The sequence below is a fragment of the Ambystoma mexicanum genome, chromosome 5q, assembly GCF_040938575.1.
Source record: "Ambystoma mexicanum isolate Mex_15411 chromosome 5q, UKY_AmexF1_1, whole genome shotgun sequence".
Taxonomy (NCBI): Eukaryota; Metazoa; Chordata; class Amphibia; order Caudata; family Ambystomatidae; genus Ambystoma; species Ambystoma mexicanum.
The window spans coordinates 717,979,405-718,006,212 of NC_090933.1; the positions used below are offsets into that span (position 1 = coordinate 717,979,405).

General features: G+C 49.8%; 1 protein-coding gene across 1 annotated transcript in view; it reads right to left on the reverse strand.

Annotated features, from left to right (window-relative positions):
• TRPA1 (transient receptor potential cation channel subfamily A member 1) overlaps nt 1-26,808 on the reverse strand; it is a 1,301,026-nt gene that overhangs the window by 99,112 nt on the left and 1,175,106 nt on the right. Inside the window, exon 25 of the mRNA XM_069621203.1 lies at nt 19,736-19,855. Within this exon, the coding sequence (XP_069477304.1) occupies nt 19,736-19,855 (120 nt within the window). The remainder of the gene's footprint in view (nt 1-19,735; nt 19,856-26,808) is intronic.

The window sequence follows — 26,808 nt, forward strand, 5'->3', positions numbered from 1 at the left end:
AGAAGCTGGGCGGCATGGTGATACATGGCATGGTGATACATGGCTGTTTGGTGAGTATAAATGCCCCTGCATATGCATGCATGTCAGATACTGAGTAATGTCACAACCCCACTAATGATACCCATCATCACCTCCCCAGGGGACAGTGCCTCTGAGCACCCACATGATGAAGCCAATTCGGAACCCCACTACACCACCCGAGGTAAGATACAACACAGCCCATATTGCAACCCGGGGCATAGTGGAGCACACATTCGGAGTGCTCAAGTCACGCTTTCGCTCCCTTTACCGCTCTGGTGGGCAGCTGCTATACGCGCCCCCAGTAGTGTGCAGGGTCATAGTGGCAGCATGTGTCCTGCACAACGTTGCAACACGCCAGGGCCTGCCGGTGGACATGGTGGTGCCCCCACATCCCCAAACACAAGCACAGCCACTGCGCATGGGAGGGGAAAGGGCAAGTAGTGAGGCAGCCCGTACGCAGCTGGTGGCTAATTACTTCACCTAAAATCACACCCCTGTGGAGTGCACACAGCCCTGGCACATACCAGCTGACAATCAATGATGATGACATAAGGGACAGCCAACTGTCACAACCATACCAGCCTGAGATTGGTCACCTGGAAGTGTTACATTGTGCGCATTCCTACTTACCGAAAGACAACCAATGCTGTGTCACAAAAAGACACACATTTATGATGCATGAATGACTACCCCCTTGCAAAATACACATGAAAATAGCGCCATGTCACCCAACCCCTCCCCATCTCCACCACCCAACACACCATGGCATGTCCTGCAATGTGAAAGCAAACAAAGGAATTCACAACACATGACACAAGTGTCACAAAGTGCACTGTCCCAAATGGAAACAGGCCACAGACAATATGCTCCCAGTAATCAATAACAAACAGCACACATGACCAAATACTTACCAGCAACACAATACAGCAACACAGCATGAAACATTGCCAAAATATGAAAGTACAAACTCAAAGTAATGTAAGTCATACAACCTCAATAAGCCAGCACATCAACCCCTTCCAACTCCAGAGTGTTGCTGTCAGGCAAATGTGTCAGTGTACTGCATACAAAATGAACTGCATCTGCAAAGGAGACAGCCTTGTGAAGACATGAATAAGGAGGATAAGGAGGAAGACATGGATGCACAAGCACATATAAATACACCATGCAGTGTTCAATACAAAAACAAACCCCACTAGGGATGTCCACACAGTTATGACTACAGACTGCCCACACAGCTCATGGGAGCACATGTCACTGTGTAAGTCACTGTCACTTGGTCACACCATTTGCAAGCCCATGGAAACGGGAAGCAGGAGGGGTGTGTGTGTCAGGAACCCAAGCATCTAACCCAAACACAGGACAAGCCTGCATGTGCCCAGCCGGAATACACAGCGGATGCCCACGGGAGCCACACAAGGCAACACACTGCAAAAAAAAAAAAGAAAAATCAAAAATGGCCATGTGGGGGACAGGGGGGAAGGCCACCCAGGAGGTCCGAGGACAGGGTGCACACCAACACCCACCTTTGTGGATGTTGCGAGAAAAAAAACACCTCCATGGGCTCATGGCCTGCACGCCTACGCTACTGTGGGAGAAGTGCAGCTGTCGCTCTCATCACCCTCTGCTGCTGCATCAGGAGGTGGTGGTGCTATGGGAGGAAGCCCACGCAAAGCCCTGGTATGGTCCTCCATGGCAGCAACCATGCGGGTGTGGAAGGTCTTGTTCTGGAGGATGATAGTACAGAGATCCCCATGCAGCAGCTGACGGGTTGCCTGCATTTCTGCACGCATGGCCTCCCGTGATGCCCGGATCTCCTCCCCGAGTTGCCTGCAGCTCAGCTGAGAGTGAACATGTGAGCCGCTCCAGCTGCTGTTCTGTCCTCAAATTTGTGGAAGCCTCAAGTTCAACAAGAGTCTCCCTGAGTTTATGGAGTTCTACCCTCAGGGCTTCCCTGTGGCCCTGTGACTCTATAGAAATGGCTTCCCGCAGAGTCTCCTGTGCTGCCCGTCGGTCCCTGTTGGACGCCAACATGTCTTCCCTGTGTGATCGGCAAATGGAGTCTGTTGCCTGCTGTTGTTGCTCCATCTGCCTTTCAGGGGGGATAATGGAAGTGGCCACCCTCTCCTTTGCCTGAGCCATCATTTCAACTGATGCTCCCTGTTGGGTTGCCATACCGTACATGGAGTTTTCCCATACAGTATTGCCTGATGGCGTACGGCCACCGTGTCGGCGGGCACCACACCTGTTCGGGGCAAGGCGATCTGCACATTGCTATGCTGGCACTGCCTGAGGCTGCAGGACTGCATTCCCCCTCTGTTCTGCTGGCCCAGGAACAGGATCAGATGTTGTGGAGTGTGGCCCTGCATCCGTAACAGCCAAAGGCGGACTTACCAACACTGACATCCCCAAAGAGGGTTCTACCCTTGGTGCAGGTGGGTTGGACAGAACAGAATCCCTGCCAGAAACACTCACCTGTGACGGCACATAAGTCTCATCATCCGATTCAGCACCTGAATAGAGGTCTGGGGAGGTGCACCCAGAGACACCCCTGGACAGTATGGTCTGCAGTAAGATTGGGTTTTCACCCACCATCACACCACATCCCCCACTGGTGCCTGGTCGTGCCTGAGATTCCTCCTGGGTCTGCACCATCTCCTCAACCTCAACAGCATCAAGTGTGTCATCACCTGCAAAAACATGAAACACAAAAAATCGAAACAGGCATTAGCACCATAGCACACACATAGGCCTGACAAGCCAGATATCCAGTACATGATTTACACATGTCCCACATGACTATAACCCTGGCATGCATGCACTGTCACTGAGTTGGAAGGGGAGGCAAAAAGCAGACACTGATGAAACCAAGATGGAAAAGCAACACATTTGCTGCATGCTGGGTAGCACTGGCATCAAACATTAGCCTCTGAGTGGCATGTCCAATACACATACATAACACATGCCAGCACACAGATGGCATGTAGCATAGCCATGGTACATTTGACAAGTACAGCCATATGCCAGTGAATGAGTACTGTCAGCCATCCATGTGAGATGAACATTATGAGATGAACAATGCTACATAGTGTGACAAAATATGCATGTGCCACTCACTGCAACACATCCAGTGTACAAGAATACAGTGATTGCAGGCAGATGTACACATCAATTGTTGGTCACTTAAACATCACAGGAAACAACTATCAAGTACCACATACAAACAGGCACCAAAAATCAATGTGAGCAGGCCAATACTCAATCAGTCTGAATAGTCCAATCATTCACATAACAAGCTAACAAATGCGGGCCAATGTGGTGTGTAATCAATGAAAGAAGCATGTCACATATGTGACAATAGGGCTGAAAAATGCGTTGCAAAAGTGGGAGAATTGAAACAATCAGCCTGAATGAACACTAAAAAATTCTGAACAATGTTGCAAGATGACAGTTCAAGGGCAACTGCAGTAATGTGGCGCTAAATGGCTACTGTGGGCAGAAGGGATACTGTCATACCCAAATCCAAGGCCAGTGAATGTTTTGGAGGAAGCACATGGGTGACCCATACCACTCAGGTGCACACACCCTCACCTGGCACTCAATCAGAACCCGTCACCCACACAATATACACATGGATTACACACACATGCATGGGCACTCACCGGACAATGCGTCGTAATCTGGTAGGTCTCCCATGCCTTGGATCTGTTCCTCTGTGACGAAGGTTCCAGCAACAGACTCATGTTAAGTGAGTTGGTTGTCCTCTTGTGGAGACCCACTGCCAGTCACCAGAGTAGAAGCATGATTTGAGGCCAGCTTGTTCTTTGCTCTGCGTTTCAGGTCATTTCAGCACTTGTAGCATTCATCAGCTGAGCGCCTCACAAATCCAAGGGCACTAATGATGTCCGTGATGGTCTGCCAGTGTGCCTTAGGTTGACCAGGTGTGGTCTTGCACCCTGCAGTCACCATCATTTCGTGGCTATGTGCCGACACATAGGCCACTAGTGCATCAAGTTCGGCGTCATTAAAGCTAGGCTTCCTTGACAAGCCCGAGTGTGTAGCCATGTCTGGGGTCTCAGCCTGTAGTGCCAGAGCACCCTTCTTCCTCTTTTTCAAAGGTGGTGCGGATCCTGAGTGGCTTACGCCGCTCTGGTCAGTAGGGGCAGAAGCGCCGGTGGACTGGGTACTAGGAGTGTGCGAATGCACAATGACCATAGGTCTTGGTGCAGGCATTGGCTGCAGGGTGATGTTGTCAGGGGCAACGTCGGTTTGATGGACCGGGACCGACACTGTCCCGGCTGGGAGACTCAGAGCTGGGGTGGATTGAGCTGCAGCTGCCCCTGCAGCATCCCCATCCTGCCTACTTGGGGCAGCAGATGACATAGCTGCCCCAGATCCACGTGGCCTGGTGACATCAACTTGCACCGCCACACGTGGCGTAGACTTGCTGACCTGGAAGTCAGCCTGGGATTCATCCTGTGCCGGTGCAGGTGCCACAATGGTCTGGTCCAACAAGGGCTGAGCTGGGATGGTGTCAGCTATGTTTCCCACAACCATGGGCGTCCCTGATTGCTCCTCCACACATGGGGGTCTAGGGACACTCTGCAAATCCTGGCCACAGCCCCTACCGTGAACACCACACCCACCTTTTGGAGGTCGGCCACCTTTGCCTCCCTTACCGCTTGGTCGCCTCCCAACCATGGCACTGATGTAGTTGTGCGTATGGGAGTAGCAGTAAAAAATTGTCCTGGGCAATTGCCGGTGAAAGGGGTAGGGTACTAGATGGAATTCGTACCCTAGTGCTCTAGCAATGCTATCTGTGACCCCTGGGGGAAGATGACGGGTCACGCAATACACAGGCACCCCGAAAACAAAAAATAACGTGCACGCAACCCCTCGTAGACCACGTCCGTGGAAAAATGAACCCGCACTACACTGTGGCACCCAGAAACACAAAAATAACCGTACGCATGTTACACGCAGCCTACAATGACCTCTGAAGGGGTACGCGACACACGCGGAAAGCACAGTTGGTAAAAACGTGCGCGACTCACCGTCTGCCTGGAAAAAGAACATGAAAAGACGTGCGCGTTGGCAACAACCCCGCCAAAAAAAGAATTGTATGCTGTCTGAGGAGACAGGACAAAAGAAGAAGTGAACGCTGTTTGAGGAAACAGGCCCAACAAAAAAATTAACGCTGTCAGAGGTAACAGGGAGTTCAACCTTGAAACGCTGTGAAGTAATCGCGTGTGAATCGACAAGAAGTACAGAATTCAACCACTCGCTCTCCATGAAAAGCACATACAAGGAAATGGGGCCCTACACGTACATTTTAAACCGGACCACATGTACAACGTCATTTAAGCTTGTACGTGCTAAGGCCCTTTCCCCCAATTACACGAGCTGACACTCGAACGTGCAGTTTTTGGACGTGTACGATGAACATGCACCCTTGTTGAGGGAAACGCCTGCGCGCGTCACGTCACAGATGCGTAGGCCCTTTCCTCGGATTACATGCATTCACACGCACGCGGATGTGTAGTTTTTTCACGCGCCATGAACCACTATGCCCACGTCACAAGGGAAACGTGTAACGTCACAGACGCGCTTACGCGCTAAGGGCCTTTCCTCAAATTACACACAGACGTGCAAGATTTTCACATGCCAAATCACTCCGTATCAAGCTGGACACGGAACAACACACGGAAAACCACGCTCCTGCCCAGAAGGCCGAATTACTGTCCCCCAGAGCCCTGAGCATGCTCCCACCTGCCATCTGCTGCTGCCTGAATGCCTGCTGCCCACGTGCCCTGCTATTTGGTGCCTGCATGTCAGCCAGGGTTCCAGTTGCTGTGTCCACCCCTGCTGGAACAGAAGACTCCCGACTGGGATACCATCGCTCCACAGCCCAGCCCCAGGACCCAGTTACCCACCCACGCCTGCCTCGGGGGTCGCCATGTCGGGGCAAACACCATCTGAGACCACTGGCGACCCCCAGCCAGAGAGGCAGAGGGCCACCAGCTTCAGTGTGAAGGAAGTTGGTGTCCTGGTGGAGCATGTCCTTTGGCATTTTGATGCCCTCTTCGGAACATCACGCGCCAACAAGGAAGGACGGGAGAGAATCTGGGATCGACGTAGTGGTTGCCATCAACGCGGAGAGGGTGGCAACCCGCGACATCAAGCACGTCAAGAAGCGCTGGGAGGACTTCAGGTCCAGGACCCTCTACAAGGCCCGGCGCCACTCGGTGGGGGGCCGGGTCAGCATGAGTGACATCCAGATGAGGGTCCTGGAACGTGTATGCCCAGCGCTCCATGTCCAGATCCTTCGGAGGAAGACCCGTCTGGAGTTGAGCGATAAGTGGCCAAGCATTGGTGTGTGAGATAGGGCATGTTGCAGTGTACTGGTGGTCTGATACTTGCCTGTATGTGTGACATAGGCCATGCATGGATGTGTGTGTGCAGGGACATCATGGTCATGCATGTGAGACCAGTAATGTGTGAACCACATGGTTGGTGCATGTGTTACAATGCAACATAGGGAGCTGTATGCCAAATGCACACATGAAAGCATGCCAGTGTCTGTTATTGGACATGGAGGGGGTGTGAGGGATGGGTGCTGCTGTCATGTACATGTATGGTGCACGTGTGTGTATGTCTGAGAAGTTTGTGTGTGACCTTGAAACGCCATGGATGCATGACACATGTCCGTGATGATGTGTACATTCACTCATGCAGTGCGGTCACCGTTGTATGCACTGTGTCTATCCACTGTGTCTGTGGTGTACAAGTCATGATGCATGACCCTCCGGTGATGTGTGTGCATAGGATCAGTGTGAGCCATGATGCATGTGAGTTTGAAGGCAACCTTTTGGTTAATAGAGGCCCTTGTACATGGATGCTGATGTTGATTGCAGGCGCCGTGCCTGTTTCTGCATGTGTGTTGGGTGCATTCACCCATGTGTCGTGGAGGGACAGGATGGAAGTGACGTTTGACATTGCGACTCATGTGTTATTGCTTTCTGTCTAGGGGAATATTGTTCTGTACCCTGATGCTTGTGTTCTATGTCTCCCTCAACGCAGGGTCAAGTGAAGAAGAGGGCGGAGATGGTGCTGTGGAGCCAAGCGGCGGGGATGCCTCCACCGGGCGGCGACGCAAGGCCCAGCCACCCTCCCAGGACTTGCCATCTTCTCGGAGCGAGAGGGCTGGTGCTGCGTTTGCCACTACGGCTGTGGCGGAAGGGCCGGGTGAACCCCCACATGGGCTTGCAATGGGGGAAGACAGTGTGGAGACATCCAGGTTGGTGGTCTCCACAGAGGAGGAGGAGCCCGCTACTGAGCCGCACATGGGGCCTGGTGGGGGTAGTACCACTGGTGCAAGTGGTGCAGTCCAGGGCCAGGAGGCAGCACAGGTCACCGCGGAGGCACCTGTGCATGTCGCTGTCCTTGACCCTGTGACTGCACCACCATGCACCAGCAGGGATGCCCCGTCCCAGGCCCGTCTGCAGGTAGGGGAGAGTGCCATGTCATCTGCCTCTCCACTACCTGCGGACGAGGGGTCCCATGAACATATGGGCTCCATCCTGATTGGTCTCCCATTGCGCACGCGTGACATTCGTGATGATGTGCGTTCTTCCTGGGCAGAGAACGCACGCCATCACAAACAGCAGCGTCGTGACGTGGCACTGCTGGTCGGTGGGTTCCTACATGTGACGCACACTCTGGCGGACATCTCCTCCTCTGTGGAGACTATGCACCAGTCGTTCTCCCTGCCGTCTTCCGGCCCAGATTCCACCAGGGCCCCCTGTGGACCTGGCCTGACCAACACAGCCAGCTTGGTGGAGATCCCATCCCTGCCACAGTCGGGAGTCGGCAGTCCAGCAGCGGTGGACACCACAACTGGAGACCAGCTGATGGAGGATGTGCAGGCATCATCGGACAGGGCACATGGACAGCAGCAGCAACAGGAGCAGGCTCTAGGTGGGAGCAATGATGGCTTGTGGCCATCGACATCAGGGGGGCAGGCATTGGGAAAAGGGCAGGAGGACCCTGGAATGGGTGTGTCTTCCATGTGGCTGCGGTTGGGCCAGCGTATAGGTGTGGAGTGGCGGCGGGCGGAAGAGGCGTGGCTCACCATGGTCAGGGCGGAGTTCTCCATGCGTCGGGTGTTGAGGCGGGCAGAGTGCCTTGAGGCGACTCGCAGGGAGTTGGAACAGGCCATGAGTGCCTCCCTGCGAGACCTCGGGCCAGGACAGAGGCCCGCCTCCAGCAAATAGACATGGAGTTCGATGATGCCCTGGCCGAAAACATCACTGAGTGAGCCGCAGGACTTGCCTGTCGCCATTGTAAATAGTTTATAGTGTTAGGTTTCCTTTTTTTTATTTTTGGGCTTTTGGACTATGCCCCACACTTTTGTATATAGTGTTTTTGTTAGGTAGGTTATTAGATAGGTTTCATTTGTTTCGTTGGGCTCATGGACCCTTGAAAATTGGATTGTACATAGTTGGACGTTGGATTTATTTGGACATTTTGATTTCATTTCACCATGGATCAATGGATTTACCTTTTTGCGTTTCATTTGGATTTGGTTTGGTGGACAGAGAGTTTTGGCCATTTTTCTTTTGGATTACTTGGGTTTTTTTGAGGATTATTTTATTTTTATTTGGACATGCATTTCATTTCTTGTTTGCCATTATTTTATGCTTAAAGTACCTTCAATTGGTTTTCATGTTAATACATTTTGATCTTTTACTTCAATGTGTGGGATTCACTCATTGGGTTCATGCATGTTGACATGTGGGTTTACTCAATCAATGGCAACGTGTGTGTGTGTGTGTGTGTGTGTGTGTGTGTGTGTGTATGTGTGTGTCTGTGACGGACATATGTTGATGTTCATAGTTGACTTTTGCTTTGTGTCATGAGATGGGCATGTCACTGCTGGGTGGGTGAGTGGGTGGGGAGACATGAGTGGGGGCCTGCTGGCAGATGACCTTCACTGCTGGGGGGTGGGGGTGCTGGGGGACATGAGTGGGGGCCTGCTGGCAGGTGACCCCACTTCTGGGGTGTGGGGGTGCTGGGGGACATGAGTGGGGGCCTGCTGGCAGGTGACCATCACTGCTGGGGGTGGGGGTGCTGGGGGACATGAGTGGGACATGAGTGGGGGCCTGCTGGCAGGTGACCCTCCCTGCTGGGGGGTGGGGGTGCTGGGGGACATGAGTGGGACATGAGTGGGGGCCTGCTGGCAGGTTCCCCTCACTGCTGGGGGGTGGGGGTGCTGGGGGACATGAGTGGGGGCCTGCTGGCAGGTGACCCTCACTGCTGGGGTGTGGGGGTGCTGCGGGACATGAGTGGGACATGAGTGGGGGCCTGCTGGCAGGTGACCCTCACTGCTGGGGGGTGGGGGTGCTGGGGGACATGTGTGGGGGCCTGCTGGCAGGTGCCCATCACTGCTGGGGGTGGGGGTGCTGGGAGACATGAGTGGGACATGAGTGGGGGCCTGCTGGCAGGTGACCCTCACTGCTGGGGGATGGGGGCGCAGGGGGACATGAGTGGGACATGAGTGGGGGCCTGCTGGCAGGTGACCCTCACTGCTGGGGGGTGGGGGTGCAGGGGGACATGAGTGGGACATGAGTGGGGGTCTGCTGGCAGGTGCCCCTCACTGCTGGGGGGTGGGGGTGCTGGGGGACATGAGTGGAACATGAATGGGGGCCTGCTGGCAGGTGCCCCTCACTGCTGGGGGTTGGGGGTGCTGGGGGACATGAGTGGGGGCCTGCTGGCAGGTGACCCTAACTGCTGGGGGGTGGGGGTGCTGGGGGACATGAGTGGGACATGAGTGGGGGCCTGCTTGAAGGTGACCCTCACTACTGGGGGGTGGGGGTGCTGGGGACATGAGTGGGACATGAGTGGGGGCCTGCTGGCAGGTGCCCCTCACTGCTGTGGGGTGGGGGTGCTGAGGGACATGAGTTGGTGATCACTAGTGCAAGGTGACATGTGGCGTGGCTGGGGGCATGCCCATGGTGGATGGACTGCCTGCGGGAATGACTACGGGTGCTAGGCAGTCCCTTGTGGTGTGGTTTGCCTGCAGGGTCCATGGAGGGGGTAGAGGGCACACCTGTGAGAACCCACACTGCCAATTCACGTGTGGGACTCCCCGCGCACCCCCCTGGATACACGTACCCTGCTCTGACAGTGAAAGCACGTGTGTAACAGGGCCTGCCGCATGTGAAACTTCCCGCGCACCCCCCAAATCCACGTACCCCGAACGCACAGGGCCAATCATGTGTGAAACATCCCGCACACCCTAGTAAGCCATGTACCCCGCACACACAGGCCCAATCGTGTGTGAAACTTCCTGCACACCCCAGTAATCCACGTACCCCACACGCACAGGACCTGCCGCGTGTGAAACTTCCCACGCACCCCCCAAATCCATGTAGCCCGCACACACAGGGACTGCCGCGTGTGAAACTTCCCTCACACCCCAGGTAATCCATGTAGCCTGCATGCACAGGGCCTGCCGCGTGTGAAACTTCCCGCGCACCCCGGTAATCCTCAAACCCCGTACGCACAGGGCCAATCGTGTGTGAAACTTGCTGCGCACCCCAGTAATCCACGTACCCCACACGCACAGGGCCAATCGCGTGTGAAACTTCCTGCACACTCCAGTAATCCACGTACCCCGCTCGCACAGGCCCAATTGCATGTGAAACTTCCCGCGCACCCCAGTAATCCATGTAGCCCGCACGCACAGGGCCTGCCGTATGTGAAACTTCACGCGCACCACCCAAATCCACGTACCCCGCACGCACAGGGCCAATTGCGTGTGAAACTTCCCGCGCACCCCAGTAATCCACGTAGCCCGCACGCCTAGGGCTTGCCGCATGTGAAACTTCCCACGCACCTCAGTAATCCACGTACCCCGCACGCACAGGCCCAATCGTGTGTGAAACTTCCCGCGCACGCCAGTAATCCACGTAGCCCGCACGCACAGGGCCTGCTGCGTGTGAAACTTCCCACGCACCCCCCAAAGCCACGTACCCCACACGCACAGGGCCAATCGAGTGTGAAACTTCCTGCGCACCCCAGTAATCCATGTAGCCTGCACGCACAGGGCCTGCCGCATGTGAAACTTCCCGTGCACCCCCCCAAATCCACGTACCCCTCACGCACAGGGTCAATCGCGTGTGAAACTTCCCGCACACCCCAGTAATCCTCGTAGCCCGCACGCACAGGGCCAATCGCGTGGGAAACCTCCCGCGCACCCCAGTAATCCACATAGCCCGCACGCACAGGGCCTGCCGCATGTGAAACTTCCCGCACACCCCCCAAATCCACGTACCCTGTACGCACAGGGCCAATCACGTGTGAAACTTCCTGCGCACCCCAGTAACCCATGTAGCCCGCACGCACAGGGCCTGCCGCGTGTGAAACTTCCCACACCCCTCAAATCCACGTACCCCGCACGCACAGGGCTAATCGCGTGTGAAACTTCCCGCGCACCCCAGTAATCCATGTACCCCGCACGCACAGGGCCAATCATGTGTGAAACTTCCTGCGCACCCCAGTAATCCACGTACCCCGCACGCACAGGGCCAATCGCGTGTGAATCTTCCTGCGCACCCTAGTAACCCATGTAGCCCGCACGCACAGGGCCTGCCACGTGTGAAACTACCCACACCCCCCAAAACCACGTACCCTACACGCACAGGGCTAATCGCGTGTGGAACTTCCCGCGCACCCCAGTAATCCATGTACCCTGCTCGCACAGGCCCAATCGTGTGTGAAACTTCCCGCGCACCCCAGTAATCCACGTGGCCCACACGCACAGGGCCTGCCGCGTGTGAAACTTCCTGCGCACCCCAGTAATGCACGTACCCCACACGCACAGGACCAATCGTGTGTGAAACTTCCCGCGCACCCCAGTAATCCACGTAGCCCGCACGCACAGGGCCTGCTGCGTGGAAAACTTCCTGTGCATCCCCTAAATCCACATACCCTGCACGCACAGGGCCAATCGCGTGTGAAACTTCCCGCGTGCCCCAGTAATCCACGTGCCCCGTACGCACAGGGCCAATCATGTGTGAAACTTCCCGTGCACCCCAGTAATCCACGTACCCCACATGCACAGGGCCAATCGCACGTGAAACTTCCTGCGCACCCCAGTAATCCACGTACCCCGCAGGCACAGGGCCAATCGCGTGTGAAACTTTCCGTGCACCCCAGTAATCCACGTACCCTGCTTGCACAGGCCCAGTCGTGTGTGAAACTTCCCACGCACCCCAGTAATCCAAGTAGCCCGCACACACAGGGCCTGCCGCGTGTGACACTTCCCACACACCCCCCCTAATCCACGTACCCCGCATGCACAGGGCCAATCGCGTGTGAAACTTCCCACGCACCCCAGTAATCCATGTAGCCCGCACGCACAAGGCCTGCCGCATGTGAAACTTCCAGCGCACCCCAGTAAACCACGTACCCCGCACACACAGGGCCAATCATGTGTGAAACTTCCCACGCACCCCAGTAGTCCATGTACACCGCTCGCACAAGCCCATTCGCGTGTGAAACTTCCTGCTCACCCCAGTAATCCACATAGCCCGCACGCACAGGGCCAATCACGTGTGAAACTTCCTGCGCACCCCAGTAATCCATGTAGCCCGCACGCACAGGGCCTGCCGCGTGTGAAACTTCCTGCGCACCACAGTAATCCACTTACCCCGCATGCACAGGCCCAATCGTGTGTGAAACTTCCTGCGCACCCCAGTAATCCACGTAGCCCGCACGCACAGGGCCTGCCGCGTGTGAAACTTCCCACGCACCCCCAAATCCACGTATCCCGCACGCACAGGGCCAATCGCATGTGAAACTTCCTGCGCACCCCAGTAATCCACGTAGCCCATACGCACAGGGCCTGCCGCGTGTGAAACATCCCACGCACCCCAGTAATCAATGTATTGCGCACGCACAGGACCAATCGCGTGTGAAACTTCCCGCGCACCCCAGTAATCCACGTAGCCCGCACGCACAGTGCCTGCTGTGTGTGAAACTTCCCGTGCACCCCCCCAAATCCACATACCCGCATACACAGGGCCAATCGCTATGAAACTTCCCACGCACCCCAGTAATCCACGTGCCCCACATGCACATGGCCAATCGCATGTGAAACTTCTCGCGTACCCCAGTAATCCACGTACCCCACACGCACAGGGCCAATCGCGTGTGAAACTTCCTGCGCACCCCAGTAATCCACGTACCCCGCGTGCACAGAGCCAATCTCGTGTGAAACCTCCCACGCACCCCAGTAATCCACGTACCCCGATCGCGCAGGACCAATCGCATGTGAGACTACCCGCACAGCGGGGTACGTGTATTTGGAGTGTGCGCCGGGAGTTTTACAGGCGTTTTCGTGGTTGTGAGCCTGTGCGCCATGTACGGGATTTATGCGCTGTACATGGCTCACAGGGAGGGGTTGGGGGCATAACTGGCGCTGCTGCAGAGTCACTCTGCCACTCTGCGCTATGGCTGGTTTTGGATGTTAAAATCCATGAATACGCTGTGCGCGGAAATGGATTTTAGCGCACGTGGCTGGCGTAGAAAGTCACACGCGCACACTGTGCACCAGCCGCGTGTGCCACTTGTGTGCTGAATTCTATGAATTACCCCCTGATTGTTTTGAACGAAAGTGCTTAGAATATTCTATTTTTCAGGGGAAGACCACAGGAATCTCACAAGATTACAGTAGCAACACTGCAAGATGCACTCAGAAAACAATGTGTGTCACACAAATTGATAAGTGAAAGGGAGTGGGAGAGGATTAGGAAGGGAAAAAGCAACTGAGTGGAGTGAGGGAACCTTGAAAAAGGAAGGGGGAAACATATTGTTTGCATGTCAGGAAGTGGAAGACTTTAATTCTGAGCAATTTTTCCCATTATTGCGGGAATCGGCAACCCGCCACTCTACCACAGGAATTTCTGTTATTGGAAATTATTACTGTGAAATGATCATGGGAATAAGGAGTTTAGAAAGGGTTAACATCTGCAACACCTACATCTGCTGGACAAGGGGCAATGGGTTTAGCACTTGCATTTCATTCAAGTCCACCTTAGCTGACCACAACAATGACATCACAGATGACAACACTGGTGACATCACGCATTACATCACTGATGAGATCAATAATTACATCATATATGTCGATAATTATATAAGTTGCAATATCTTTGTTCACCTCTTTTGGTGCATATTTTATTTCATTACACTTAACAATAATAGCAACATGACATGGAACAATACACTAATACAGAAGTGTCATAGGATTACGTGTAGATCATTCATTTGAAGGACTTATCAATTTATACAATTTAAAATAACAATATGTAAGATTATACAAATGTTTTGGATTTCATGTATTAGTAGGCAATTACTCAATGAAAAACCTAAGTGTTTGTGACATCGAGGTACTGCTTTAATGCCACAAAAGCTATACCACCTTAACTATGGGGCCCCCATTGTGTAGCGCACTGATGACATCACAAAAGGCATCACTGATATCACATATTACATTGCTCATGGCATCATGAGTGACATCACTGGTACAGCAGATGGCAAAGTGCAAGAAAGAGAGATGCTACGTTTATAAAGCTTGTTTTCTGCATATACAGGTGAATTCAGGTGCAAAGCTTGGTTGGAGTTTGCATTTAACAATCCAGGCCATTTATAATCATGGCGTTCTTACATATCAGAGTTACTCTGTATTGATTGAGCATTGGCTACTTACTATGAGATACTCTAGTCCCTTTATCACTCTGTTCTAAAATCAAAACCTAGGCAAATAAGACATTTTAATACTTCAATTATGACTAGTGTGCTTATTATGAAATAGTATATAAACATATTGAATTTTGAAGGGTGTTAAAAAACACATATAAAGCAAAGTGCATGCACCTATGTATTGTGATAAATTATAAGAAATCTAAACATGAGTATTATGGAAAAAAGTATGAATACTACATAATTACTGTAATGGAGCAGAAGTATGTGTCTGACACAGAAGTGGTATGTTTGTTGGCAAAATCTTTTATTCATAGAGGTAAAAGAAAGGAAACCTATGTGGACCTATTTTCTATGAGGGATTGCCCTACCTCAACAGAAAGACCAAGAATTTTGTCAGGATGTCTAGTCAAATGATATGTCACTGTCCTGTGTCAAAACCTATTGCTGTCACTGTGATGGTGGAAATGCATCGGAGGGACAGGGCCTCCGTATCCTTGTCCTTTATTGCTTTTTATTGTGTGTTCTGTCATGTTTTCTGTGCAGGAGTTCATGTGGGACTCCTGGTGGTGCAGCTCTCTCTCTTTTGGTTTGTTGAACTGACCCATGGGATACCCTTATGGCACCCACGGGTAGGGGTAAAACCCTTTGCCCCTAGTATATGTTTTTGCGCACCTGCGTGTGACCCACAGAGCAGGGTACGGGCTGGTGGCAGCTCTGTGCTGAAATGACTGGTGCCCTGAGCGTCCTACATTTTGGGGTGCCTTGGCCCTGTCATTGGAATCAGTAGATTCCTGATGGAGACAAAATGGCCCCCATGACCTCTTGCCTTCCATCACCTGTTACCCTGATCTTTCCGAAGTCCCGGGAAGCCCTGCCTCTGTCCCTTCCCCCTGACTGGCTGTTGGGTGGAAGTTCTGTATATGGTAGTGTGGGGAAGTGCCGATCAGACAGGCTGGAGCCTTCTCAACGAACGTATGTTGTGGGTACGCCTGTGGGTAGGACCTGGGTGAATGGAGAGTATAACGAATATACATTCTATGTTGTGACTGTCTAGTATCTGGTGTTTGATACAATGGTTGAGACAGCCCTACCCGAAACCGGTATGAATGCAGCTTGGAGTGTTGAATGGCTCGGTACTTGTCCCAATACACATAACTTGTTGTGAGTGTCTGGAGAGAAGTGAATGGCCTGAATACCTCGTGGGCCTGATTGGCTGCCTGCCTGCATGAATGCGTGTAGTCAGGATTGGATGCTTGAGTATGACCCAAAGGAATGAATGGGAGATCAACATTATATCTGGGGACCTCTCACTGCTAGGAATCGTGTTCAGAAGCTGAAGTCCACTACGACGAGTAACTGGAGTGAAGCTTAACCTTGAGCCCTGCTGGACGAGAAGAATTGCTGTTGCTCTCCTTCGCAATCTGAAAGCAGCTGTGTTTCAAGAACTGACACAGAGAGGACCTGGTAAGGCACCCTCTTCCCGAGCTACGAGGGACCATCGTGCACAGCTGATCTTTGCCTAAGCTCCCTGGTAGACAGACCTTTGACAGGCTGCCGACCCGATACGGGGATTGCTGTGGAACTCCAAGGAGAAGCGCCCGGACTGTTGTCTGTCACTGTCGTCGACTGCCGTCGCCGACTGGAGCCGCAGTGCTCCCGTTGCCTAAGAAACTTAATTGATCCAAGTATGCTCTCGTCCGCATCGTCGCCGCTGTATCCTGCTGGAGAAGGCCTGACCGTCGACGCGCCGAAGAGCATCCACCGGTGGGTTTCCCGCCACCCAAAGACCACAGAGATGCCGACGACTCGACGCCCTTGCTGGGCCACAGTTCTTCAACTCTTTGCAGTCCAGAACTATCGACACAAGGGTCCCTGCACGCCTCTTCCTTGCAGGACGTATACACTTCACCGTCAATGAGCACTGCTAGAAACGACACAGACTCGTGCCTGAAATGGAGGACACTCAAGAAGGGTTGTCGATTTGCCCGACGCGGAATGCTACAACACCAAGGTACTTTGGGGTTGCAGAACTATTGGGAAGTCTAAGGGTGAACAATATATGGACGGGGCTTGTATCTTTCTTCTACAGGTTGCCCAGGTGGAGGGCTCTCCACAGAGAGCTGTGTTTAACGATAGTTACCAGTATTCTGCCTATTGCTCAACCATCTTGCTTTGCTTCCTCTCTCTACTGCTGGTTTCCTCTTTATTTTGATCTGTGTGTCATTCTGACAGTATGCGCTTGAATAAGATCTAATAACGTTAGTGGTACCACTTTAGACTTGTACATATTTACCATTGTTGATTTACGGAGTACAAAGTGAGTTATCGAGATTGTGTATATGACCTTAAATATTAAATATATAAAGACTGTGTTTTAACCGATCCAGTGTGTGGACATTCCTTTGTGGGTGCTCGGGGACTACACTGTACTTAAGAACCAGCTTGCATCACCTCCAAGAGGAGCTAGGCCTTGATTGCTCGTTCATTGCTACCGTAATAGAGAATCTTGGCAGGGGTCTCTGTGCCTCCCCTCTACCATATAGAGAGCGGAAGTGCAGACCCCCACTCCGGTCTTTACAGTCACTTGCACTCTATATTAACTAAGGAAAACTGGGTGTCTCAAATATCAAGAAAGAGGCTCCTTCTGATCTGGATATTAGGTCACATGTTCAGTTCTTGGTGAAAAGGCACAATGAGTACTCCTTTGACGTAAAAGCTCTTAATGCTGCATGCTCCTAAAAATAAAACAAAAACACAACATGATTACAGTGGAATCGTCTTCCCTCCTCTTCTTTTCCAAAGTGTGTTGTATTTTACAAAACATAATTTCCAAGTATCAAAACGGGTCTCTTTTCCCCTGTTTTTTCTCCAATTCACAATTGTAACTTCAATTCTGTTATACTCTCCTGCCAGACCTGACTGTAGAGGTTCTTCTTTCATACGCACAGTTTTCAAATGTCAGGGGGAGTCTGTTCTTCCTTTCTTTTTCTCCAGTACACAAATGTAATATCAAGTCTGGTTAACTAGCCTGCCAGACTTGACTCCCAGTCTAATGATTCCCGAAAATATTCCTTCACTTCTTGTATGTCTCTCTCTCTCTCGTGTGTGTTACAGACACCTCAATATTGTATCGGAGTCTCTGTCACTTGTTGTGCACTTTCTCTCTCCTTTTTGTGGGTCCCAACCCCCTCTGTGTTGTATTGGGATTGTGTGCCCTAGCTCCTCCATTGTGTGCTTCCCTTGGTTCTCGTGGGACCCACACCCATTTGTTTTGCATTTGCAGGGGCTCCCCATCTTTGTGAGGGTCCCAGATCCTAATATACAGCTTTTGTGGGGCTTCTCCAACCTTTTATGTGTCCCAGACATGTGTTTCGCCCCAGGCCTGGTTCACTAACCTGCCAGGCACTGGTTTGCATAGACAGTGGTATTTCTTTTCTACAGGTATTGGCACAAGGGGAATGGGGTTTATCAGCCTTCACCAACTCCATCCTTGTCTCTTTCTTCTACACCACCCGTTATGGTAACCCAGATACATTTTGTGGCATTACCGTCTTGCTTCGGGGGCTTCATGCAACTGCTTCTTCCCACCGCGGGCCCCTGCACACCTGTCTTTCGGTCTATGTGTCTCCGGACATTGTTTCTAGGTCTGGTCCTTCCCGGATTCAAACTCCAGGTCTGAACGTGTGGTATGATTACCGGTCTCTCCTGGGCCTACGATTCCCCAGCCTGCATAGTATGTAACATAGCGAGTGTTCAGCGAAGCTCTGACAGGCCTTTTTGTTCTATGCGGCGAGCCTCCAGCCGGCTCTTGGTTCCTCATGACTTCCCACATCCACTGAATTTAAAGGGTTTTGTTGCATTTAATCTGAGTGACTTCACTGCACCTTAACTAAGGTTTTTTCAGTGAATTGTGATATACATAGAGTAAACGTTATTAGATCAAATCGAAAAGAAAAAAACACAATTAAAATTACACTAATCATTTGATATGGCTTGCCAATGGAGTCAGATTATAAACTTGTTTTAAAAGGGACCACCAATTGCTATAATAGGACACAACTGTTAGAAATTCTTATGAATCTCAACAAGAGTGATTTCATTGTGTCTGGGAATAAAAGCACTCCTGCCACCCTAGGAAAAACACATCTTCACAATTTCAAGAATTGGTAGAGCGTATAGCTCAGTGCACCAATAAAAGGAACTGGTCACGTGTAATCCTCAAAAGTCATTTTTGTCATTGATTCTTTTCACTTCTATATAAATGATTTTCTTTGTATTGAAATTGTAATCTCTTACATGCGTGGGAAGAGCAAGTATTGTGCTAGAGTTAACTAATGCACAGGATGTGCATGGCCACACCATAATTGCACCCAGTGCTATTGTGGGTCCTGCAGTGCTCTGGGTATTTAGCGCTGTGGTTAAGCTGTTATAGCAACATTACTAACAAGTCATGACCAAATCATAGTCATAATGCATCACAAACATAACCTTTGATGCCACCATTAAGTTGTGCACAAAGTGTACAAATGAACAGCAGTTGGCATCATTATTCTGCCATTAAAACACAACAACGGAAACTTAGGTGACACAGGAGGCTTTTATATTTGCATCAAGATAGCTTTTAATTTTCCCAAAAAATGCAACTGTGTTTCACACAAAACTAAATTCTGCGAGACATTGATGCATTTTGCAAAGGAACTTGCTATTTCATATAAGTCTAAGACTATTTTATATCAAGGACCACTTTACTAAAAAAGAACATTTGGAGTGTTATGCTAACTTACTTGTCTGGACCCCGAGGTCCAACACGAAAAACCCATTTTCATATCCAAATTCGTATTACACATCTACCTCTGTTAATCATTGGAAGGATGTGGCTTGCCATCGGCACTGATATATGGATGAAGCGGCAAAGCAAGCTAAATAAAATTAACTTTACACTCACTGAATTGATGGCAACTCCCCAGATTCTTGGCCTGTTTGGATAGACAGTTATGGAGGTCTTATCCACTCGTTTTAGCAACCAATAAGGCAGTTTCTTTTCCAAGCTGGTGTGAAGGTTGACCTGAAACATGCATGTATATAAATGTTAAGTACAGTGCCTACTCACATAGAACATATAGAACACAGCAGACTTTGAGATATAATATATTTGGGTATAATTATAAAAACACGTAAATGTTTTTATTACAGCGTAGTGGTGCTATCACTTCTCACCTGTAATAAGAAAATTGCATTGCAACTGTAATTATAATAGCTCATCACAGTTGGTTTGTGACATTAAAATTCCTGCTGCTTGTATGAATATGTTTTGTTAGATTCCATTCTTCTAAAATGACTTTCTATGATACTTTGGGGCTGACTTTTGAAAACCCTTAGGTTCAAACGTCTTCCCTCCACACAATATTCATCCTTTGAACTTTCGAATTCGGTATGCAAACAGGTGACGTAAAGTGGAGGTGAAATCACATTTCAACCTTTGTTTGGCCTTTGCAGTGTTGCAGTTGACATTCACACATGGCAGGCAGCATTTATGATGTATTCCTATGGAATCTGCCGGCTTTTTGCTGAGATAAAAAGCAGACATATTCTATAGGAATTTTCACCACTGACGTAATAACATTTACGTCAGTGGTGAAAATGTCACGTTGGAATAAATGCTGTTGCATTTGTATTGAGTGGATGGGGACGCCGAGTCGTAAATTACGATCAGTGCCCCATTACAACCACAGAAATGAATGACACTGAGCAGTAACGAACATAATGTTGCAAATCTTTACGCATGACTTTTTAACCATTTATTTCCGTTGCGACTCAAGGAATATGAGTTCATTTTACTACAAGGCATAAATTGCCTAGATCGGACCTGTTACTTTTCGCTTAGATGAGAACAGATCCCCTCTAGGCAATTTTCACCATTTGCACTGCAAAGTGTCAAACAAAGATGTAAATGCAGGCGCAAATCACCTGTACACCTTTACTTTGCCCTTTGATAAACTGGTATTTATCCATGGAAGGCAGCATGTACTTCTTATTTATTCATTATTAATGTGTTTAGTTATTTATAAACTTAGCACATATAAAAAACGGTAACTCCACATCAATCCTATAGTAGGATCGATAAGCTGCTGGTGCAGTAGGAACAGAGGGAGGTTGTGCAGGGACCAAGGGTCGAGGTGATAACATGGTCCGACTATGAATTGGTGGTTTGGGAATGGGGAATAGGGAGTCCACCATCGAGGCAGACGCCTGGAGGTGCAACGACACATTGATGAGGGACCGGGTATTCCACTATTTCCTCGGGGAGGAGCTCAGGGGAATACTTTAACACTAACAATAATGGCGAGGGGGGCATGGCAATGGTGTGAGAGGCTGCCAAAGCAACATTCAGGGGTTTGCTCATTGCAAAGAGGGCCAGGATAAAAAGAGAGGGGCCTGGCCAAAGCCAAGATCAGAGGGGAACTGAAAACACTACGAGGCAGGCTAGGGCAGAAAGAAGGAGACAGGGGTGAACTCTTGTTATGTTATGTTGTTATGTCGGGCATGATGAGGGAAAAACAGCTGGAAATGCATTTGATATCCATTGGGGAGGTGATTAAGCGGATGAGATACACCTGACAGAAATACTACGAGCATGGGGATGCAATGGGGGCCTTCTGGGCGATTAGGGTGAGGGCTGATACGGTAGCAAGAAGGATTGGCAGGATCCAGGGAGAAAATGGGGTTATGCTAGAGAAAGGGGAGGACATCTCAACCCAATCCAGGCCGCCAACGTTCCTCCACGCCTTGATCACAGTGATCCCCTAACCGGGTAGGGACCCAACTAGCTGCGCTTCATATAGACCCATCTCACTAGTCAATGTGGATGCTAACATCTTCACCCGGGTGCTGGCATCCCGCCTGGAGTCCTACCTACAAGGGCTGATACACGCTGACCATGCCGGATTCATATTACATAGGCACAGTGTGGACCATATGCAAAAGACGCTCCATATTCTCCATGCACCGGGGGTAGCAAGGGAGGGTGCCGTACTGCTGGCCCTAGATGCTGAGAAAGCATTCGACAGGGTAAACTGGGCCTTTATGCGGGAAGGCCTGACAGCGATTGGACTGGGGGAGGTGGCGGCAGTGGATCGTGGCCCTGTACTCAAAACCAAGAGCCAGGGTGGTGGTCAATGGGAACATGTCACAGGCATTCCAGCTACATCGAGGCACCAGGCAGGGATGCCCTCTGTCTCCCCTGTTCTATGCACCGGTGATGGAACCATGGTCCATCGGAGTGCGTGAGTCAGAGGGGATCAAGGGCGTGACGGTAGGGGGCCATATGCACAAGATGAGTCTTTTTGCAGACGATGTCCTGCTTTACATTACAGACCCACGGTCTTCAATGCCACACCTGAAGGAAGTTCTGGAGCAATGTGGAAAACTATCAGGCTTTAAGGTCAGCTTCAATAAATCAGTAGCCATGCTGGCTGGAGAGGTTGTCGGAAATAGAGAACTAATATGTCAGGGAACTCCCGTTCCAGCTGCAAGAAGAACATTTTTGATTTCTTGGAATACAGGTGTATAAGCAAGCAAGGGATATCTATGTAGGGAACTACCTACCACTATGGTTAACAGTATGCAGCAACGCAGAACAGTGGAGTAGACTGGGCTCATCTTAATTGCATAAAAATGGTCATCCTACCTACATTCCTGTTCCTGTTTCAGATGCTCCCGGTGGTGGTCCCGAAATCCTTGTTTGAGTAGGTCAGGGTGGTACTGCTGAAATTTCTGTGGGCAGGGGCCAAACACCAGATCGCATACAAGGTACTGATACCTCCCAAAGGAGGAGGGAGGGGTGGGTTTCCCAGATCTCTTGACCGACTACAAAGCGGTGCAGCTGCAGGTGCTGATGGATCATCTAGACCCAGCCTCGGAAAAACAATGTGTACCGCTGGATACTGAGGTTCTTTCGTCTGGGGGAGTGGTTATGGGTTCCCCATTCCCAGATTCCGAGGAGGGTGCTACGCCATCTCGTCCTGGAAGTTCTTTGGACACTCTGGCAGGAAAGTGGGGAAAATAGATGGCTGACCACATCCCCCTTGAGTTGCATTTAGGCACTGCCACTGTGAGATGGGATTGTAGAGCCACTAGCGTTCTAACTATGTTATGAAGTGGGGCTATGTAGGGTGGGCCGAATGTGGGAAGTGTGGGCCTTAATCACAATAGAGAGGCTAGCAGAATTCCTGCAGATTGGCACACTGTCCATTTTTCACTACTTGCAGCTGAAGCAAGCTCTCCAGGAAGCACGCTGGGTGGAGAATCTGCGGAGGGGGTTTACAGACATTCGAGAAACTCCTGCTCATGAGAACAGTCTCCAGGGGCCTCATAGCTAGACTGTATAAGGGGATCCACTCCCAGCCAGGGCTAGATGTGGACATGATCTGGGAAGAGAGATTGATGATTCTCTATGGGCATTAATGTGCAGGAAAGTGGATCGTTCAACGTCCTCCTTGCAATATCGGCACCAGCCCCTAAAAATCTTACACAGGTGGCATTATCCACCAGTGGTGTTGGCAAAGATGTACAGGTAGTACGATCTAGTCTGTTGGAAAGCGGGAAGATGAAAGGGGACTATGGGCATATGTGGTGAGGCTGCGGTAGGGTGCAAACATACTGGCAAGAGGTTTTATCATGGACCAAAAGTGTCGATGGAATCAACAGGGAACTCTCCCCATGGTTGCTTCTCTTTGGGGTGATGCTGGAGGCTGACAAGTGGGAAGTCGGACATATGGGAATATGGTGAAGGTCATGTTGTTGGCAGCCAGATGCTGCCTTGCTCAGGTGTGGAAGAAACCGATGATGCCACTAATATTGAGAGCCTATCGGTGCCTTTCTTTGAAAAATATGAGTGCTGCGACGCAGGGGTGGTGAAGAGCGGGAAGGTGAAAGACGGTTGAGGGGGGTTACTAGGAATGTTTCAATGTTGCCTGAGAGGCAGTTATGACCCAAGCTTGGGGACTGCATCACATGTCTGAGCTTAAAGAGTGGGGTGAAAAAGTGGATATGTCGGGGTAATGTGGCTGAGCTCATTCAACCTGTGTGCATTGTTTTTGATTAAAATGCCAATAAAGTTTATTTCTCAAAAACAAAACAGTAAATCTGTGTACAAAAAACATCTGTTTCCATACTTACAATTTCACATTTGTTACATTTGTCACATTTATCACGTGCTTCTACATTTTTCCATGAATTCATTCATAACATTATCATAAAAAAGGTATTAAGACAATAAATATATACTTAAATTAAATATTGACTTTCAAATATTTAATTTACTGTCAACCAATGATGAATTCGAGAATTAATTATTCCCTATGTTCTAAATGTTCATTAAATTATTTCACAGCAGCGAACGTCTTCAACTTTAAAGCGCTTAATGCTTCTCTGTGGGTATCATTCCATTTAAATCAATTTATAACATCAATAGTTTTGAACTTCAAGCCATACATGATTACGTGCATTATTCTCACTAGCAAGACAATAGTGCCAGAAACCCTCTTCCTTAATGCTATCATATTGTGAGACATCTTTGCCTACAATGCTTTTTCTCGATTGGTAAATGCAATTCAGGACCTAAAGTCGACACAACAGGTAGTTTATTTATTCGAAGGAGGAGTACAAATCTACGTACCTGCGGTGATGGGCATAATAACAAATAATGTCAGGGAGCATTTCTATTGTGAATTACTGGCATAATGTCACTATAACCTTTCCATGTTGTGATATAATCGTGACACATAATGTGATGCCAGACTTCAAGTCTTATGTCCACTTTCATTTTTGAATGTCCCACTGGCACCTGACTTCCCAGTTTCACCGGGACATTACATGATATTCATTTTCCCAGTCTGGCCTCCAAACAATCCGTTCAAAGATATGTGCGACCAGATTGGCATATAAATCACAATCATTATTTTTGGAACAATCGCCCAAAGTTTTCAATAATGGTCATCTGGGACCTGTTTTAGATTTTATGTTCAGCAAACATCTCCTCTTCATGGCAAGAGCCGATAGGGAGGTCAAACCTAATTCCAAGTGCAGTAATTCAACAGACACTGATGGTCCCACTCCCAACACTTTCCTCCAGAATTTCCCTTTTATCACTTTAAGCCACTTGTAATCTTTCATTGCCAGGGCGTCTGTGCCCTACAACATGGCAGGGCAAAAGCATTGTTTGTATAACATTAACACACCCACCAGGCTGTAGCCAGACATCTCCTATGTAAACATAACAACAAGTAAGAGCAGTCTATCCTATCACTTTTCTACGCTTAGCATTGACAAAATCCTCATAGTGCAGTTTTGAAGTTAAGTCAACACCGAGATATCTACAGGTGTCAACATTTTCTATCATATTTCCTGATATAACTAATTCAGGTTTCAAAACTTTCCAGTTAGATATCTGCATGATTGTTGTCTCATCGAAGTTGATGACAAGTGCACTGTTACTGGCTGGCATAGTTGTTTAGTTCTAGAAGTGTCCTTTTAATTCCAGAAAATGTGTGATCCATGATAACTAGATCTTCAGCACAAGATATTCATGGTAACTGTATTCCTGCTATCTTCGGAGGACAGTTTTGGATTTCACTCAGTATATTTGGTAAATCCGAGAGTTAGATGTTAAAAAGTAGGGGGGAGGCAATACACAACCTTGTTTTACACCCCTACTGGTTGGTATAGGTGGTGTTATGGCCACCCACAGTTCAGTTTCACCTGAACAGTTGTGCATTTGTAAACACCTCTCACCATCCCTCAACATATTGCTGCAATTTAGCCAGAAGCCTATTTCGATCGACCTTGTTGATGGAGGTTCCAAAGTCGATGGACACCACTTCAAAGCTCGCTCTGCCTCTCGTACCAGCCTCACTGATCAGTTTATCCATCAGTCTCCAGTTGTGTGCTGTCCCTGATCCTGTTCTAAAACTTGCTTGAAATCTGTCAAATAAATTAACGGATTCAATCAATTTCTGTAACTTTTTTAGTATCGAGGAGGCATATATATATTTTCGCAATGGTGTTAGTGATTGACAGAAGCCTATCATTTGCAGGATTTGTCCTAATATCTTTTTTATATATTGGTATGAAGAATGATCTGTTCCATGAGGAAGGAATTATGCCCTGCAAGCTTAATTTGGTGTACAGCAATATTGTTGCTCACTCTTCTGGTTTATTCTTCACTACACCTTTTGCAAGACCATCCAGGCCAAGAGTATGAGAGCCCTTTAATTTCCTTATCTGCATCAGTACAATGGGCCTCATTACGAGTTCGGCGGTAGCCGTGCCCGCATTACGGGCATGGCTACTGCCAAACTCGCCACCCGCAAATGTTCCATAACCGGCCCATTACGAGTTGAATGGGCCGGTAATTGCACACTCGCGGGTGCCGGTGTGGGCGGGCTCCCGATCCCCATTTTGCCGTATCAGAATGGGGATGGGGAACATGGTTGCACTGGCTCCATTGATAACGGTGCTGGTGCAATCACGAGTTCTGCTCCTGGGTGCCGCTCTGCACGCCTGGTCTGACCAGGTGTGCAGAGTGGCACCCGCAAGCAGGACTCGTAATGTGGCGTTACAGTAACAATGGTGCCGGTAACATGACCGGCGCTGTTATCACTGTACCGCCACATTCGTAATGAGGCCCAGTGTCTCTGCCTAATACAATTTCAGAGGACATCCCCTCTCTAGATGGCCTGTTCTCAGCATATCATATGCCTGTAAAGGTAGCCATAATATACTGGACCCATAGATGAGCACTGACTGGATTCACAACCAGATTTTCTTTGCTAGATTTTATTTTTCCCAGTGGTTTCCATATCTTTCTGGGGTCTCTTGATTTGACCACTTATACTTAGGCAGCATTTACAATGGATTCCTATGGAATCTGCCTGCTTTCTGCTGGTTTAAAAGCAGGCAAAATGTAACTCCAGTTCTGCATCACGCTCAACCTTCAAATACGGCAAACATCCCCATAGT